This window comes from Pithys albifrons, chromosome 30, assembly GCF_047495875.1.
Source record: "Pithys albifrons albifrons isolate INPA30051 chromosome 30, PitAlb_v1, whole genome shotgun sequence".
Taxonomy (NCBI): Eukaryota; Metazoa; Chordata; class Aves; order Passeriformes; family Thamnophilidae; genus Pithys; species Pithys albifrons.
Genome location: NC_092487.1, coordinates 1,027,592 through 1,045,528, shown reverse-complemented (window position 1 = coordinate 1,045,528; position 17,937 = coordinate 1,027,592). Strand labels below are relative to the sequence as shown.

Below are 17,937 nucleotides of genomic sequence, written 5' to 3'. Positions count from 1 at the left end.
CTCTTCGAATTCCTGGGAACTCTTGGAATTCCTGGCAGGGAATGAAGAAGCTGCCAAGAAGGAAAACTCTGGAAAAACTCCTGGAAATCCTGGGAGGGAATGAAGGAACTGCCAAGAAGGAAAACTCCTGGAATTTCCGGGAGCTCTTGGAATTTCTGTGAACTCTTGGAATTCCTGGGAGCCCTTGGAATTTCTGGGAGCTCTTGGAACTCCCGGGAGCTCTTGGAACTCCTGGGAGCTCTTGGAATTCCTGGGAACTCCTGGAATTCCTGGGAACTCTTGGAATTCCTGGGAACTCTTGGAATTCCCGGGAACTCCTGAAATTCCTGGGAACTCTTGGAATTCCCGGGAGCTCTTGGAATTCCTGGAATTCCTGGGAACTCTTGGAATTCCCGGGAACTCTTGGAATTCCCGGGAGCTCTTGGAATTCCTGGAATTCCTGCCGGGAATGAAGGAGCTGCCAACACTCTGGCCTGGGGTTGTGCCTTTATTGCCGAGCCGGATCCCGGTGGGATCCTCTGGGAATGCCGAGAAGCAGCGAGGGGACAGCAGGGGGAGCTCCGGGACTGTGGGCACTGTCGCGACTGTCGCGACTGTCAGGCGTTCTCCCAGAAGAAGGTGTTGCAGGCCACGGTCAGAGCTCCCACCAGCACCACGAACTCCTGGAAATCCACCTCGCCGTCCCCGTTCTCATCCAGGTCCTGCATGATCTTCTCCACCGCCCCCGTGTCCTTCTGGCTCTGGGGAGGGGGTCGGGGGGCACCAGGTGAGCCCGAGGTGGGCACCGGGAGACCCTCCCAGTGCTCCAACTGGTCCCAGTTACCTCCAGGAAACATCCCAGTTCGCTCTGGAGAAGCTCCTTGAGCTCCTTCTTGCTCAGCTTGTACTTGTCGCCCTCCTTGGCCGAGTAGTGGTGGAAGACGTTGATGAGGCTCTCCATGGCCCCTTCCAGCTGGGAGGCCATGGGGGGGCTGTGGGGCATCCCCAAGGGTCATGGGGGGCACCCACGGGGTGCCCTTTGGCATGGCACCCCCCCCCAAATGCCACCCATGCCCCAAATGCCACCCACCCCCTGCCCTGTGCCCTTCCCGGCAACGTCTCGAGGTCCTGCTGGGCATGGAGTGGATCTGGGGATCTCAGGGGCATCCTGGTGCCCACCAGGGATGGGTGGGGGACCCTCCAAGTGTCACAGGGGACACCCACGGGGCGCCCTTGGCATGCCAACCCCCCCAAATGCCACCCATGTCCCAAATGTCACCCACCCCCTGCCCCGTCCCCTTCCCAGCAACGTCTCTTGGTCCTGCTGGGCATGGAGTGGATCTGGGGATCTCAGGGGCATCCTGGTGCCCACCAGGGATGGGTGAGGGTCTCTGGGGGGTGGGGACACCCCCTCCAGTGGCCCCACTTTCCATGGCACCCCCCCAAATGCCACCCATGCCCCAAATGCCACCCACCCCCTGCCCCGTCCCCTTCCCGGCAATGTCTCCTGGTCCTGCTGGGCATGGAGTGGATCTGGGGATCTCAGGGGCATCTTGGTGCCCCCCAGGATGTACTGGTGCCCACCAGTGATGGGTGGGGGGTTCTTCAAGTGTCACAGGGGGCACCCACAGGGTCCCCTTGGCATGCCAACCCCCCCAAATGCCACCCATGTCCCAAATGTCACCCACCCCCTGCCCCGTTCCCTTCCCGGCAATGTCTCGTGGTCCTGCTGGGCATGGAGTGAATTTGGGGGTCTCAGGGGCATCCTGGTGCCCCCCAGGACATCCTGGTACCCACCAGTGATGGGTGGGGGTCTCTAGGGGCCCCTCTATCCATGGGACCCCCCGAAATGCCACCCATGCCCCCAGTGCCACCCACTCTCTGCCCCGTCCCCTTCCCGGCAGCATCTCGTGGTCCTGCTGGGCATGGAGTGAATCTGGGGGTCTCAGGGACATCCTGATGCCCACCAGGGATGGGTGGGGGGTCCTCCAAGTGTCACAGGGGGCACCCACAGGGCGCCCTTGGCATGGCACCCTCCAAATGCCACCCACTCTCTGCCCCGTCCCCTTCCCGGCAGCATCTTCTGGTCCTGCTGGGTATGGAGTGAATCTGGGGGTCTCAGGGACATCCTGGTGCCCCCCAGGACATCCTGGTGCCCACCAGGGATAGGTGGAGGGAGCCCCAAGGGTCATGGGGGGCACCCACAGGGCACACTTGGCATGGCACACTCCCCCCCAAATGCCACCCATGCCCCAAATGCCACCCACCCCCTGCCCCATCTCCTTCCTGGCAGCATCTCCTGGTCCTGCTGGGCATGGAGTGAATCTGGGGGTCTCAGGGGCATCTTGGTGCCCCCCAGGATGTACTGGTGCCCACCAGTGATGGGTGGGGGGTCCTTCAAGTGTCACAGGGGGCACCCACATGGTCCCCTTGGCATGGCACCCTCCAAATGCCATCCACCACCTGCCCCGTCCCCTTCCCGGCAACGTCTCGTGGTCCTGCTGGCCATGGAGTGGATCTGGGGGTCTCAGGGACATCCTGGTGCCCCCCAGGACATCCTGGTGCCCCCCAGGGATGGGTGGGGGGTCCTCCAAGTGTCACAGGGGACACCCACAGGGCGCCCTTGGCATGCCAACCCCCCCAAATGCCACCCATGTCCCAAATGTCACCCATCCCCTGCCCCGTCCCCTTCCCGGCAACGTCTCGTGGTCCTGCTGGATATGGAGTGGATCTGGGGATCTCAGGGGCATCTTGTTGCCCCCCAGGGCATCCTGGTGCCCACCAGGAATGGGTGGGGGTCTCTGGGGGCCCCTCTATCCATGGGACCCCCCGAAATGCCACCCATGTCCCCAGTGCCACCCACTCTCTGCCCCATCCCCTTCCTGGCAGCATCTCGTGGTCCTGCTGGGCATGGAGTGAATCTGGGGGTCTCAAGGGCATCCTGGTGCCCACCAGGGATGGGTGGGGGGGCCCCCAAAGGTCACAGGGGGCACCCACAGGGCCCCCTTGGCAAGGCATCCCCCAAATGCCACCCACTCTCTGCCCCATCCACTTCCCAGTAACGTCTTGTAGTTCTGTTGGGCATGAAGTGACACAGAAGATCTGGGGGTATCAAGGGCATCCTGGTGCCCCCCAGGGATGGGTGGGGGGTCCTCCAAGTGTCATAGGGGGCACCCACAGGGCCCCTTTGGCATGGCACCCCCCCAAATGCCACCCATGACCCAAATTCCACCCATGCCCCAAATGTCACCCACCCCCTGCCCCATCCCCTTCCTGGCAGCATCTCCTGGTCCTTCTGGGCATGGAGTGAATCTGGTGGTCTCAGGGGCATCCTGGTGCCCACCAGGGCTGAGTGGGGGTCTCTTGGGGGTGAGGGCACCCTTTCCATCTGCCCCCCTTTCCATGGCACCCTCCAAATGCCACCCACCCCCTGCCCCATCCCCCTGGCACAGGGCAGGGATCACCACCAAGGATTTGGGGGGTCTCAAGGGCATCCTGGTGCCCTCCAGGGCTGAGTGGGGCGACCCTCCAAAGGGGGGCACCCCCTCCAGTGTCCCCTCTTTCCTTGGCACCCCCCAAATGCCACCCACCCCCTGCCCCATCCCCTTGGCACAGGGCAGGGATCACCACCAAGGATTTGGGGGGTCTCAAGGGCATCCTGGTGCCCATCAGGGCATCCTGGTGCCCACCAGGGCTGAGTGGGGGTCTCTTGGGTGGGAGGCACCCCATCCATCTGCCCCCCCCTTTCCATGGCACCTCCCAAATGCCACCCACCCCTGCCCCATCTCCTTGGCACAGGGCAGGGATCAATGCCAAGGATTTGGGGGTCTCAGGGGCATCCTGGTGCCCTCCAGGGCATCCTGGTGCCCACCAGGGCTGAGTGGGGGGCTCTGGGAGGTGAGGGCACCCTTTCCATCTGCCCCCCTTTCCATGGCACCCTCCAAATGCCACCCACCCCCTGCCCCATCCCCTTGGCACAGGGCAGGGATCACCACCAAGAATTGGGGGGGTCTCAAGGGCATCCTGGTGCCCTCTAGGGCACCCTGGTGCCCATCAGGGCTGAGTGGGGGGCTCTGGGAGGTGAGGGCACCCTTTCCATCTGCCCCCCTTTCCATGGCACCTCCCAAATGCCATCCACCCCCTGCCCCATCCCCCTGGCACAGGGCAGGGATCACCACCAAGGATTTGGGGGGTCTCAAGGGCATCCCGGTGCCCCCCACTCTGGGTGTTGGCACCCTGTCGGGTGGGGGGCACCCTCTCCCGTGCCCCTCACATGCCACCTGTGCTCACCTGAGCTCCTGGCGCTCCGAGTGTGCCCGGCTGGCGCCGCTGGCACGTTAAATAAGCTCCAAACCCCCTCCCTCCGGGAGGATCCGATGCCAGGGCTGGACAGCCCGGCTGGCACCGCTGGCACCCCCGTGGGGGCCGGGAATTGGGGGGCCAGGACCCCCGGGTGGCATCGGGGTGGCACCGGGATGGCACCACGGGCACCCCCGTGAGGGCTGGGAATTGGGGGACGAGGACCCCCGGGTGGCATCGGGGTGGCACTGGGATGGCACCACGGGCACCCCCTTGGGGGCCGGGAATTGGGGGGCCAGGACCCCCGGGTGGCATCGGGGTGGCACTGGGATGGCACCACGGGCACCCCTGTGGGGGCCGGGAATTGGGGGACCAGGACCCCCGGGTGGCATCGGGGTGGCACCGGGATGGCACCGGGATGGCTCTGGGGTGGCACCGCGGGCACCCCTGGGGGGGCCGGGAATTGGGGTCCAGGACCCCCGGGTGGCATTGGGGTGGCACTGGGATGGCACCACGGGCACCCCCGAGGGGGCCGGGAATTGGGGGGCCAGGAACCCCGGGTGGCACCTGGATGGCACTGGGATGGCACCGGGATGGCTCTGGGGTGGCACCGCGGGCACCCCTGGGGGGGCCGGGAATTGGGGGACCAGGACCACCGGGTGGCATCGGGGTGGCACTGGGATGGCACCACGGGCACCCCTGTGGGGGCCGGGAATTGGGGGGCCAGGACCACCGGGTGGCACCGGGATGGCACTGGGATGGCTCTGGGGTGGCACTGGGATGGCATAAGGGTGGCACTTGGATGGGACCAGGGTGGCACTGGGGTGGCACCGCAGGCACCCCTGTGGGGGCCGGGAATTGGGGGGCCAGGACCACCAGGTGGCACCCGGATGGCACTGGGAGGGCACTGGGAGGGCACTGGGATGGCATAAGGGTGGCACTGGGATGTCACCAGGATGGCACGGGATGGCACCAGCCCTACAGGGGTTCCAATGGGAAGGGCTGGGGTGGGCACAGCATCACTTTGGGGGTCTCAGTGCCCTCCTCGTGTGCCCATCACAACCTCATGGATGAGTCTGAACCCCCAGGATGGCACTGGGGTGGCACGGGGATGGCACAGGGAAGCACTTCCAGGGATGGGGTGGGCATGGTGCCACTTTGGGGGTCTCAGTGCCCTCCTCGTGTGCCCCTCACCACCCCCATGGATGAGTCTGGACCCCCAGGATGGCACTGGGATGGCACTGGGATGGCACTGGGATGGCACAGGGAAGCACTTCTAGGGCTGAGGTGGGCACAGCGTCACTTTGGGGGTCTCAGTGCCCTCCTCGTGTGCCCATCACCCCCATGGATGAGTCTGAACCCCCAGGATGGCACCAGGATGGCACTGGGATGGCACTGGGATGGCACAGGGAAGCACTTCCAGGGCTGAGGTGGGCACAGCGTCACTTTGGGGGTCTCAGTGCCCTCCTTGTGTGCCCTTCACCCCCATGGACGAGTCTGGACCCCCGGGATGGCACCGGGATGGCACCGGGATGGCACTGGGGTGGCAGAGGGAAGCACTTCCAGGGCTGAGATGGGCACAGCATCACTTTGGGGGTCTCAGTGCCCTCCTCGTGTGCCCCCCACCCCCCTCACAGCTGAGCCTGGACCCCCAGGATACCATGGCAGGTGTGGGGTGGGTACTGACTTCCCTCCTATTGGCATCAATGCCACCCCATGCCAGTGTCCCCCGTGTCCCCCTGCCCCCCCCCTGGACCCCCCACATCCCTGCCCCAGCTCTGACCCCTCGGGGTCCCCCCCTGGCATCCCCATCTGTCAGCAGTGCCACGGCCATGCCAGGCTGTGCCAGCGCCGCTCCCTCCCCGGAGGGATCCGGTGTCACCGGGGTGGGTATCGGGTGGCAGTGCCACCTCCCCGGGGCCCCCCGCGCTCAAAGGGCTCTTGTGGCTCTCAAAGGGCCCCACAATTCGTGCCCGGCCGTTGCTGTGGCAACAGAAACCCGAGAGATTCCCGAGCTGTGCCCTTGGAATTGCTGATAATTCCCGATCCTGTTACGGCTCCGGAGCCGCCCCGGCCGGACCCCCCCGTGGGGTGCCCAGCCCTGGCATTCCTGGGGCAGCTGAGTGCCCAAAATCATCGTGCCCACTCTTGGGGACCCCCCAGAGGGGTTGGGTGGGACCCACCAAGGGTTGGGACCCACCAAGGGTTGGGATCTCTCAAGGGTTGGGACCCACCAAGGGTTGGGACCCCCAAGGGTTGGGACCCACCAAGGGTTGGGACCCACCAAGGGTTGGGACCCTCCAAGGGTTGGGACCCACCAAGGGTTGGGATCTCTCAAGGGTTGGGGCCCACCAAGATTTGGGACCCCCAAGGGTTGAGACCCACCAAGGGTTGGGATCTCTCAAGGGTTGGGACCCACCAAGGGTTGGGACCCCCCATGGGCTGCCCGGCCCTGGCATTCCTGGGGCACCTCAGCCCCCCCAAAATCATCGTGCCCCGTCTTGGGGACCCCCCAGAGGGGTCGGGTGGGACCCACCAAGGGTTGGGATCCCCACAGGGGTTGGGACCCCCCAATGGGTTGGGACCCACCAAGGATTGGGACTGACCAAGGGTTGGGACCCCCACGAGAGTTGGGACCCACCAAGGGTTGGGATCAACCAAGGGTTGGGACCCCCAAGGGTTGGGACCCCCAAGGGTTGGGCCCCCAGCGGTTGGGGCCCCCAGCGGTTGGGGCCCACCAAAGGTTGGGACCCCCAAGAGTTGGGGCCCACAAAGGGTTGGGGCCCACCAAGGGTTGGGACCCCCCAATGGGATGCCCGGCCCTGGCATTCCTGGGGCACCTCAGCCCCCCCCCCCCCCCCCGTATCATCGTCCTCCCCCTTGGGGACTCCCCATAAGGGTTGGGACCCCCCAAGAGTTGGGACCCCCCCAATGGGTTGGGATCAGCCAAGGGTTGGGACCCACCAAGGGTTGGGACCCCCCATAGGTTGCCCAGCCCTGGCATTGCTGGGGCACCTCAGCCCCCCAAAAATCATTGTGCCCTCTCTTGGGGACCCCCAGAGGGGTTGGGTGGGACCCACCAAGGGTTGGGACCCACCAAGGGTTGGGATCTCTCAAGGGTTGGGGCCCACAAAGGGTTGGGACCCTCCAAGGGTTGGGACCCACCAAGGGTTGGGACCCACCAAGGATTGGGACCCTCCAAGGGTTGGGACCCACCAAGGGTTGGGATCTCTCAAGGGTTGGGACCCACCAAGGGTTGGGATCTCTCAAGGATTGGGACCCACCAAGGGTTGGGACCCTCCAAGGGTTGGGACCCACCAAGGGTTGGGATCTCTCAAGGGTTGGGGCCCACCAAGATTTGGGATCCCCAAGGGTTGGGACCCACCAAGGGTTGGGATCTCTCAAGGGTTGGGACTGACCAAGGGTTGGGACCCCCACGAGAGTTGGGACCCACCAAGGGTTGGGACCCACCAAGGGTTGGGATCTCTCAAGGATTGGGACCCACCAAGGGTTGGGACCCCCCATGGGCTGCCCAGCCCTGGCATTGCTGGGGCACCTCAGCCCCCCAAAAATCATCGTGCCCTCTCTTGGGGACCCCCCAGAGGGGTCGGGTGGGACCCACCAAGGGTTGGGATCTCACAAGGGTTGGGACCCCCAAGGGTTGAGGCCCACCAAGGGTTGGGACCCACCAAGGGTTGGGACCCCCAAGGGTTGGGACCCCCCAATGGGTTGGGACTCACCAAGGGTTGGGAACCCCCCATGGGTTGCCTGGCCCTGTCATTGCTGGGGCACCTCAGCCCCCCAGAATTATCGTGCCCCCTCTTGGGGACCCCCAGAGGGGTTGGGTGGGACCCACCAAGGGTTGGGATCCTCACAGGGGTTGGGACCCCCCAATGGGTTGGGACCCACCAAGGGCTGGGACTGACCAAGGGTTGGGACCCCCACAAGAGTTGGGACCCACCAAGGGTTGGGATCAACCAAGGGTTGGGACCCCCCATGGGTTGGGACCCACCAAGGGTTGGGACCCCCCCAATGGGTTGGGACCCACCAAGGGTTGGGACCCCCCATAGGGTGCCCAGCCCTGGCATTCCTGGGGCAGCTGAGTGCCCAAAATCATCGTGCCCACTCTTAGGGACCCCCCAGAGGGGTTGGTTGGGACCCATCAAGGGTTGGGATCCCTACAAGGGTTGGGACCCCCCCAATGGGCTGGGACCAACCAAGGGTTGGGATCCAGCAAGGGTTGGGATCCCCACAGGGGTTGGGACCCCCCAATGGGTTGGGACCCACCAAGGGCTGGGACTGACCAAGGGTTGGGACCCCCACGAGAGTTGGGACCCACCAAGGGTTGGGATCCCCACAAGGGTTGGGACCCACCAAGGGCTGGGACTGACCAAGGGTTGGGACCCCCACAAGGGTTGGGATCCCCACAAGGGTTGGGACCCCCCCATGGGTTGGGACCCACCAAGGGTTGGGACCCCCCCAATGGGTTGGGACCCACCAAGGGTTGGGATCCCCACAAGGGTTGGGACCCCCCCATGGGTTGGGACCCACCAAGGGTTGGGACCCCCCCATAGGGTGCCCAGTCCTGGCATTGCTGGGGCAGCTGAGTGCCCAAAACCATCGTGCCCACTCTTAGGGACCCCCCCAGAGGGGTTGGGGACCCTCCCATAGAGGGTTGGGAGCACCCCCAAATGTTGGGACTCCCCAAACAGGGATTGAGACCCCCAAACACAGGGATTGGGACCCCCCAAACGGGGACTGGGACCCCTGAACAGGGATTGGGACCCCCCAAATGGGGATTGGGACCCCTGAACAGGAACTGGGACCCCTGAACAGGGATTGGGACCCCTGAACAGGGATTGGGACCCCCCAAACGGGGATTGGGACCCCTGAACAGGAACTGGGACCCCCAAATGGGGATTGGGACTCCCCAAACGGGGATTGGGATCCCTGAACAGGGATTGGGACCCCCAAATGGGAATTGGGACCTCCCAAACATGGATTGGGACCCCCAAACAGGAATTGGGACCTCCAAATGGGGACTGGGACCCCCAAACAGGGGCTGGGACCCCTAACTGGGGATTGGGACCCCCCAAACACGGGTTGGGACCCCCAAATGGGGATTGGGATCCCCCAAACACAGATTGGGATCCCCCAAATGGGGATTGGGGCCCCCCTAACCTGGATTGGGACCCCCAAACATGGATTGGGGCCCCCAAACAGGGATTGGGGCCCCCAAACAGGGATTGGGACCTCCAAATGGGGACTGGGACCCCCAAACAGGGACTGGGACCCCCAAACAGGGATTGGGGCCCCCAAACATGGATTGGGACCCCCAAACGGGGACCGGGACCCCCAAACGGGGATTGGGACCCCCAAACAGGGATTGGGGACCCCAAATAGGGACTGGGACCCTCAAACGGGGATTGAGACCCCTCCCAACATGGATTGGGACCCCTGAACAGGGACTGGGACCCCCAAACGGGGATTGGGACCCCCAAACAGGGATTGGGGCCCCCAAATGGGGATTGGGATCCCCCAAACACAGATTGGGACCCCCAAACGGGGATTGGGGCCCCCAAACAGGGACTGGGACCCCCAAACAGGGATTGGGACCCCCAAACATGGATTGGGACCCTCCAAATGGGGACTGGGACCCCCAAACATGGATTGGGACCCCCCAAACAGGGACAAGGAACCCCCAAACAGGAATTGGGACCCCTCACAGTGATTGGGACCCCCCAAAATAGGGATTGGGACCCCCAAACAGGGACTGGGACCCTCAAACGGGGATTGAGACCCCTCCCAACATGGATTGGGACCCCTGAACGGGGATTGGGACCCCTAAATGGGAATTGGGACCCCCCAAACACGGGTTGGGACCCCCAAATGGGGATTGGGACTCCCCAAACATGGATTGAGACCCCCAAACATGGATTGGGATCCCGCAAACAAGGGACTGGGACCCCCAAACGGGGATTGGGACCCCCCAAACACGGGTTGGGACCCCCAAATGGGGATTGGGACTCCCCAAACATGGATTGGGACCCCCAAACAGGGATTGGGATCCCGCAAACAAGGGACTGGGACCCCCAAACGGGGATTGGGACCCCCCAAACACAGATTGGGACCCCCAAACAGGGATTGGGACCCCCCAAACAGGGATTGGGACCCCCCAAACACGGGTTGGGACCCTCCAAACAGGGATTGGGACCCCCCAAACATGGATTGGGACCCCCAAACGGGGATTGGGACCCCCCAAACATGGATTGGGACCCCCAAACATGGATTGGGACCCCCAAACGGGGATTGGGACCCCCCAAACATGGATTGGGACCCCCAAACAGGGACCGGGACCCCCAAACAGGGATTGAGATCCCCCAAACAGGGATTGGGACCCTCCAAACAGGGATTGGGACCCCCCAAACATGGATTGGGATCCCCAAACATGGATTGGGGCCCCCAAACAGGGATTGGGATCCCCTCAAACAAGGATTAGAACCCCCAAAACAGGGACCGGGACCCCCAAGGAGGGGCAGTCAGGAAGTGCCTTTCGCAAGAGCCGGGAGGTGCCGGGCTCATTATCCCAAATTCCAGCCCTAATTAGGGGCTAATTACATCCTGCTCCTTCCTTTCCTTCTCCTGCACTTCCTGTCCCTGCGGTTGGGAAATGCCCCAACCAGGTTGGGGCCCAGTCGGGGACCCCAAAACCACCTCGGGGACCCCAAAACAACCGTGGGGTCACGGAGACCCCCAAACCATCCTGGGAGTGGAGGGTGGAGGGTTGGGGGTCCCAGGAAGGGTCCTGGGGGTCCCGTGTCCTGTTCCTGGGGCAGGTGAGGTGGGTGGGAAGGGAGTTCCTGGATGGAAATGGGGGGTCCCGGATGGAAATGGGGGTTCCTGGATGGGAATGGGGGGTCCCAGATGGAAATTGGGGGTCCTAGATGGAAATGGGAAGTCCTGGATGGAAATGGGGGTTCCTGGATGGGAATGGGGGGTCCTGGATGGAATTTGGGGGTTCCTGGATGGAAATGGGGGGTCTGAGATAGAAATTGGGGGTCCTGGATGGAAATGGGGGTTCCTAGATGGAAATGGGGGGTCTGAGATAGAAATTGGGGTTCCTGGATGGAAATGGGGGTTCCTGGATGGGAATGCGGGTTCCTGGATGGAAATGGGGGTTCCTGAATGGGAATGGGGGGTCCCAAATGGAAATGGGGGGTCCTGGATGGAAATGGGAAGTCCTGGATGGAAATGGGGGTTCCTGGATGGGAATGGGGGGTCTGAGATAGAAATTGGGGGTCCTGGATGGAAATGGGGGGTCCCAGATGGAAATGGGGAGTCCCAGATGGAAATTGGGGGTCCTGGATGGGAATGGGGGGTCCCAGATGGAAATGGGAAGTCCTGGATGGAAACTCGGGGTCCTGGATGGGAATGGGGGGTCCCAGATGGAAATGGGGAGTCCCAGATGGAAGTGGAGGGTCTTGGATGGAAATTGGGGGTCCCAGACAAGGGTGGGGGTCCCAGGTGGAAATGGGGGGGTCCCAGATGGAAGTGGAAAGTCCTGGATGGAAATGGGGGGTCTTGGATGGGAATGGGGGTTCCTGGATGGAAATGGGGGGTCCCAGATGGAAATGGGGGGTTCCAGATGGAAATGGGGGGTCCTGGATGGAAATGGGGGGTCCTGGATGGAAACTGGGGGTCTTGGATGGAAATGGGGGATTCTGAATGGAAATTGAGGGTTCCAGACAAGGGTGGGGGTCCCAGGTGGAAATGGGGAGTCCCAGATGGAAATGGGGGGTCCCAGATCACCCCAAATCCCCCCAGATAACCCAGCCCTGGTGCCCACAGTGGGCACAGCTGGAGCCAGAGCAGCTCCCACGGAATTCCAAACCCTCCTGGAGAGCAGGATTTGGGATCAGCAGGACGAGGGAACCCCCAGAGGGAACTCCCAGAGGGACGCCCAGAGGGAACCCCCAGAGGGACCCCCAGAGGGAATCCTGGAGGGAACTCCCAGAGGGAACCCCCGGAGGAACCCCCAGAGGGACCCCCAGAGGGAACCCCCAGAGAGGGACCCCCAGAGGGAACCCCAGAGGGACCCCCAGAGGGAACCTCAGAGGGAACCCCCAGAGGGACCCCCAAAGGGAACCCCAGAGGGAACCCCCAGAGGGACCCCCAGAGGGACTCCCAGAGGGATCCCCGGAGGGAACCCCCAGTGGGAACCCCCAGAGAGGGAACCCCAGAGGGAATCCCAGAGGGAACCCCCAGATGGAACCCCAGAGGGAACCCCCAGAGGGAACCCCAGAGGGAACCCCCAGAGGGAACCCCAGAAGGAATCCCGGAGGGAACCCCCAGAAGGACCCCCAGAGGGACCCACAGAGGGACCCCCAGAGGGACCTACAGAGGGACCCACAGAGGGAACTCCCAGAGGGAACCCCCAGAGGGAACCCCGGAGGGACCCCCAGAGGGAATCAGGGAGGGACCCCCAGAGGGACCCCCATAGGGAACCCCAGAGGGACCCCCAGGGGGACCCCCAGAGGGACCCCCAGAGGGAACCCCCAGAGGGACCCCCAGAGGGACCCCCAGAGGGAACCCCCATAGGGAATCCTGGAGGGAACTCCCAGAGAGGGAACCCCCAGAGGGACCCCCAGAGGGAACCCCGGAGGGAACCCCCAGAGGGACCCCCAGAGGGAACCCCGGAGGGAACCCCAGAGGGAACCCCCAGAGGGACCCCCAGAGGGAATCAGGGAGGGACCCCCAGAGGGACCCACAGAGGGAACCCCCAGAGGGACCCACAGAGGGAACCCCCAGAGGGAATCAGGGAGGGATCCCCAGAGGGACCCACAGAGGGAACCCCCAGAGGGACCCACAGAGGGAACCCCCAGGGGGAATCAGGGAGGGACCCCCAGAGGGACCCACAGAGGGAACCCCCAGGGGGAATCAGGGAGGGACCCCCAGAGGGACCCACAGAGGGAACCCCCAGAGGGAATCAGGGAGGGATCCCCAGAGGGACCCCCAGAGGGAACCCCAGAGGGAACCCCAGAGGGAACCCCCAGAGGGACCCCCAGAGGGAATCAGGGAGGGACCCCCAGAGGGACCCACAGAGGGAACCCCCAGAGGGACCCACAGAGGGAACCCCCAGAGGGAATCAGGGAGGGATCCCCAGAGGGACCCACAGAGGGAACCCCCAGAGGGACCCACAGAGGGAACCCCCAGGGGGAATCAGGGAGGGACCCCCAGAGGGACCCACAGAGGGAACCCCCAGGGGGAATCAGGGAGGGACCCCCAGAGGGACCCACAGAGGGAACCCCCAGAGGGAATCAGGGAGGGATCCCCAGAGGGACCCACAGAGGGAACCCCCAGAGGGAATCGGGGAGGGACCCCCAGAGGGACCCCCAGAGGGACCCACAGAGGGAACCCCAGAGGGAACCCCCAGAGGAACCCCCAGAGGGACCCCCGGAGGGAACCCGAGAGGGACCCCCAGAGGGACCCCCAGAGGGAACTCCCAGAGAGGGAACCCCAGAGGGAACCCCCAGAGGGACCCACAGAGGGAACCCGAGAGGGACCCCCAGAGGGACCCCCAGAGGGAACTCCCAGAGGGAACCCCAGAGGGAACCCCCAGAGGGACCCCCGGAGGGAACTCCCAGAGGGACCCCCAGAGGAACCCCCAGAGGGACCCACAGAGGGACCCCCAGAGGGAACCCCAGAGGGACCCCCAGAGGAACCCCCAGAGGGAACCCCGGAGGGAACCCCCAGAGGGAACCCCCAGAGGAACCCCCAGAGGGACCCCCAGAGGGACCCCCAGAGGGAACCCCAGAGGGAACCCCCAGAGGGAACCCCCAGAGGAACCCCCAGAGGGACCCCCAGAGGGACCCCCAGAGGGAACCCCCAGAGGAACCCCCAGAGGGACCCCCGGAGGGAACCCGAGAGGGACCCCCAGAGGGACCCCCAGAAGGACCCCCAGAGGGAACCCCAGAGGAACCCCCAGAGGAACCCCCAGAGGGACCCCCAGAGGGACCCCCAGAGGGAACCCCCAGAGGAACCCCCAGAGGGACCCCCGGAGGGAACCCGAGAGGGACCCCCAGAGGGACCCCCAGAAGGACCCCCAGAGGGACCCCCAGAAGGAACCCCAGAGGGAACCCCAGAGGGACCCACAGAGGGAACCCCAGAGGGACCCCCAGAGGGACCCACAGAGGGACCCACAGAGGGAACCCCAGAGGGACCCACAGAGGGAACCCCCAGAGGGAACCTCGGAGGGACCCCCAGAGGGACCCCAGAGGGAACCCCAGAGGGACCCCCAGAGGGAACCCCAGAGGGAACCCCGGAGGGAACCCCCAGAGGGACCCCCAGAGGGACCCACAGAGGGAACTCCCAGAGGGACCCCCAGAGGGACCCCAGAGGGAACCCCAGAGGGACCCCCAGAGGGACCCCCAGAGGAACCCCCAGAGAGAACCCCGGAGGGAACCCCCAGAGGGACCCCCAGAGGAACCCCCAGAGGAACCCCCAGAGGGACCCCCAGAGGGAACCCTGGAGGGAACCCCCAGAGGGAACCCCGGAGGGAACCCCCAGAGGGACCCCCAGAGGGAACCCCAGAGGGAACCCCCAGAGGGACCCCCAGAGGGAACCCCAGAGGGAACCCCCAGAGGGACCCCCAGAGGGACCCCCAGAGGGAACCCCAGAGGGAACCCCCAGAGAGGGACCCCCAGAGGGACCCCCAGAGGGAATTCCAGAGGGAACCCCCAGAGGGAACCCCCAGAGGGAACCCCAGAGGAAACCCCAGAGGGACCCCCAGAGGGAGCCCCGGAGGGAACCCCCAGAGGGAACCCTGGAGGGAAACCCCCAGAGGGAACCCCCAGAGGGAGCCCCGGAGGGACCCCCAGAGGGAACCCCAGAGGGAACCCCCAGAGAGAACCCCCAGAGGGAACCCCAGAGGGAACCCCGGAGGGAACCACAGAGGGACCTCCAGAGGGAACCCCAGAGGGAACCCCGGAGGGAACCCCCAGAGGGAACCCCAGAGGGACCCACAGAGGGACCCACAGAGGGACCCACAGAGGGACCCCAGAGGGAACCCCCAGAGGGACCCACAGAGGGACCCCCAGAGGGACCCCAGAGGGACCCACAGAGGGACCCACAGAGGGAACCCCAGAGGGACCCCCAGAGGGAACCCCAGAGGGACCCACAGAGGGACCCACAGAGGGACCCACAGAGGGACCCCAGAGGGACCCACAGAGGGACCCCTGGAGGGAAACCCAGAGGGAACTCCCAGAGGGACCCCCAGAGGGAACCTCAGAGGGAACCCCCAGAGAGAACCCCGGAGGGAACCCCGGAGGGAACCCCCAGAGGGACCCCCAGAGGGAACCCCGGAGGGAACCCCGGAGGGAACCCCCAGAGGGACCCCCAGAGGGAACCCCCAGAGGGAACCCCGGAGGGACCCCCAGAGGGACCCCCAGAGGGAACCCCAGAGGGACCCCCAGAGGGTAATTAAAGAACAAAAGAAATTAAAAGCTTGAACTCCTTACAAGTGATTCCAAATTATTCCAAATAATAATTCCAAATGATAATTCCAAATAATAATTCCAAATAATAATTGAAAATAGTTATTCCAAATAATAATTGAAAATAATAATTCCAAATAAAAATAATTCCAAATAATAATTCCAAATAATATTAATTCCAAATAATAATTCGAAATAATAATTCAAAATAATAGTTCCAATTAATAATTCAAATAATAATTCAAATAATAATTCAAATAATAATTCCAAATAATAATTGAAAATAATAATTAAAAATAATAATTCCAAATGTTAATTCCAAGTAAGATTTTCAAATAATAATTATAAAATAATTCCAAATAATAACTAAAAATAATAATTCCAAATAATAACTAAAAATAATAATTCCAAATAATAATAAAAAGTAATAATTCCAAATAATATTAATTCAAAATAATATCCGAAATAATAATTCCAAATAATAGTTCCAATTAATAATTCAAATAATAATTCGAAATAATAATTCCAAATGTTAATTCCAAATACGATTTCCAAATAATAATTCAAAATAATAATTCCAAATAAAAATAATTCCTAATAATAATGCCAAATAATATTAATTCCAAATAATAATGCGAAATAATAATTGAAAATAATAATTTAAAATAATAATTCGAAATAATAATTCCAAATGTTAATTCCAAGTAAGATTTTCAAATAATAATTAAAAATAATAATTCCAAATAAAAATAATTCAAAATAATAATTCCAAATAATATTAATTCAAAATAATGTTTCGAAATAATAATTCGAAATAATAATTCAGAGTAATAATTCGAAAAAATAATTCAAAATAATAATTCCAAATACTAATTGAAAATAATAATTCCAAATAAAAATAATTCCAAATAATAATTCCAAATAATTTTAATTCAAAATAATAATTCGAAATAATAATTCAAAATAACAGTTCCAATTAATAATTCAATTAATAATTCAAATAATAATTCCAAATAATAATTCCAAATAATAATTCCAAATAATAATTCAAAATAAAAATAATTCAAAATAATAATTCCAAATAATATTAATTCAAAATAATAATTCGAAATAACAGTTCCAATTAATAATTCAAAGTAATAATTCCAAATAATAATTCAAAATAATAATTCCAAATAAAATTAATTCAAAATAATAATTCCAAATAAAATTAATTCCAAATAATAATTCCAAATAATTTTAATTCAAAATAATAATTCGAAATAACAGTTCCAATTAATAATTCAAAGTAATAATTCCAAATAATAATTCAAAATAATAATTCCAAATAAAATTTATTCAAAATAATAATTCCAAATAATTTTAATTCAAAATAATAATTCGAAATAATAATTCAAAATAACAGTTCCAATTAATAATTCAATAATAATTCAATTAATAATTCCCACTAATAATTCCCACTAATAATTCCCACTAATAATTCCCACCAACAATTCCCACCAACAATTCCAGGCAGGAATTCCCAAGGGAAGGGCCGTGCCCGGAGGTTCCGCCCCCGCCCGGAGCCGGTTCCAGCCGCGGGGACTCCCCGCGCTCCCCTCTGGCCCAGTCAAACCAGTTGCACCAGTTGCTGGGCTGGGGCAGGGCCCGGCCTGGCTCCTGTGCCATCGCTGGGACCTGCCAAGGCTCTGCCGTGCCCGGGGGGGGACTGGGAGGGGCTGCTGGGGCCGGACTGGGGGCACTGGGAGGGCACTGGGATGGCACTGGGGGTACTGGGGTGGCACTGGGATGGCACTGGGGGGATTGGGATGGCACTGGGATGGCACTGGGATGGCACTGGGGGGATTGGGATGGCATTGGGGGGACCGGGGTGGCACTGGGATGGAACTGGGGGGACCAGGGTGGCACTGGGGGTACTGGGGTGGCACTGGGATGTCACTGGGGGGGCACTGGGGGGACTGGGATGGCACTGGGATGTCACTGGGGGGGCACTGGGGGGACTGGGATGGCACTGGGGGGACCGGGGTGGCACTGGGGGTACTGGGGTGGCACTGGGATGGGACTGGGGGGATTGGGATGGCACTGGGGGGACCGGGGTGGCACTGGGATGGAACTGGGGGGACCAGGGTGGCACTGGGGGCACAGGGGTGGCACTGGGATGTCACTG

At 60.8% G+C, this 17,937-nt stretch overlaps 1 protein-coding gene across 1 annotated transcript; it reads right to left on the bottom strand.

Moving 5' to 3' along the window:
- Positions 1–596: 596 nt before the first annotated feature.
- On the bottom strand, positions 597–964 carry S100A1 (S100 calcium binding protein A1). Its single transcript, XM_071579407.1, has 2 exons — positions 824–964; positions 597–740 (listed from the first exon to the last, which is right to left on the bottom strand). The coding sequence occupies exons 1-2, from the start codon at positions 962–964 to the stop codon at positions 597–599; spliced, it is 285 nt and encodes a 94-aa protein (XP_071435508.1).
- Positions 965–17,937: the final 16,973 nt, after the last annotated feature.

What these genes read in the sequence shown, in the direction of transcription:
- S100A1 (XM_071579407.1), bottom strand. Translation starts at nt 964, where the DNA reads ATGGCCTCCCAGCTGGAAGGGGCCATGGAGAGCCTCATCAACGTCTTC. An exon ending in AACTGGGATGTTTCCTGGAG is followed by an intron (nt 741 to 823) that starts GTAACTGGGACC and finishes CCCCCTCCCCAG; the next exon opens with AGCCAGAAGGACACGGGGGC.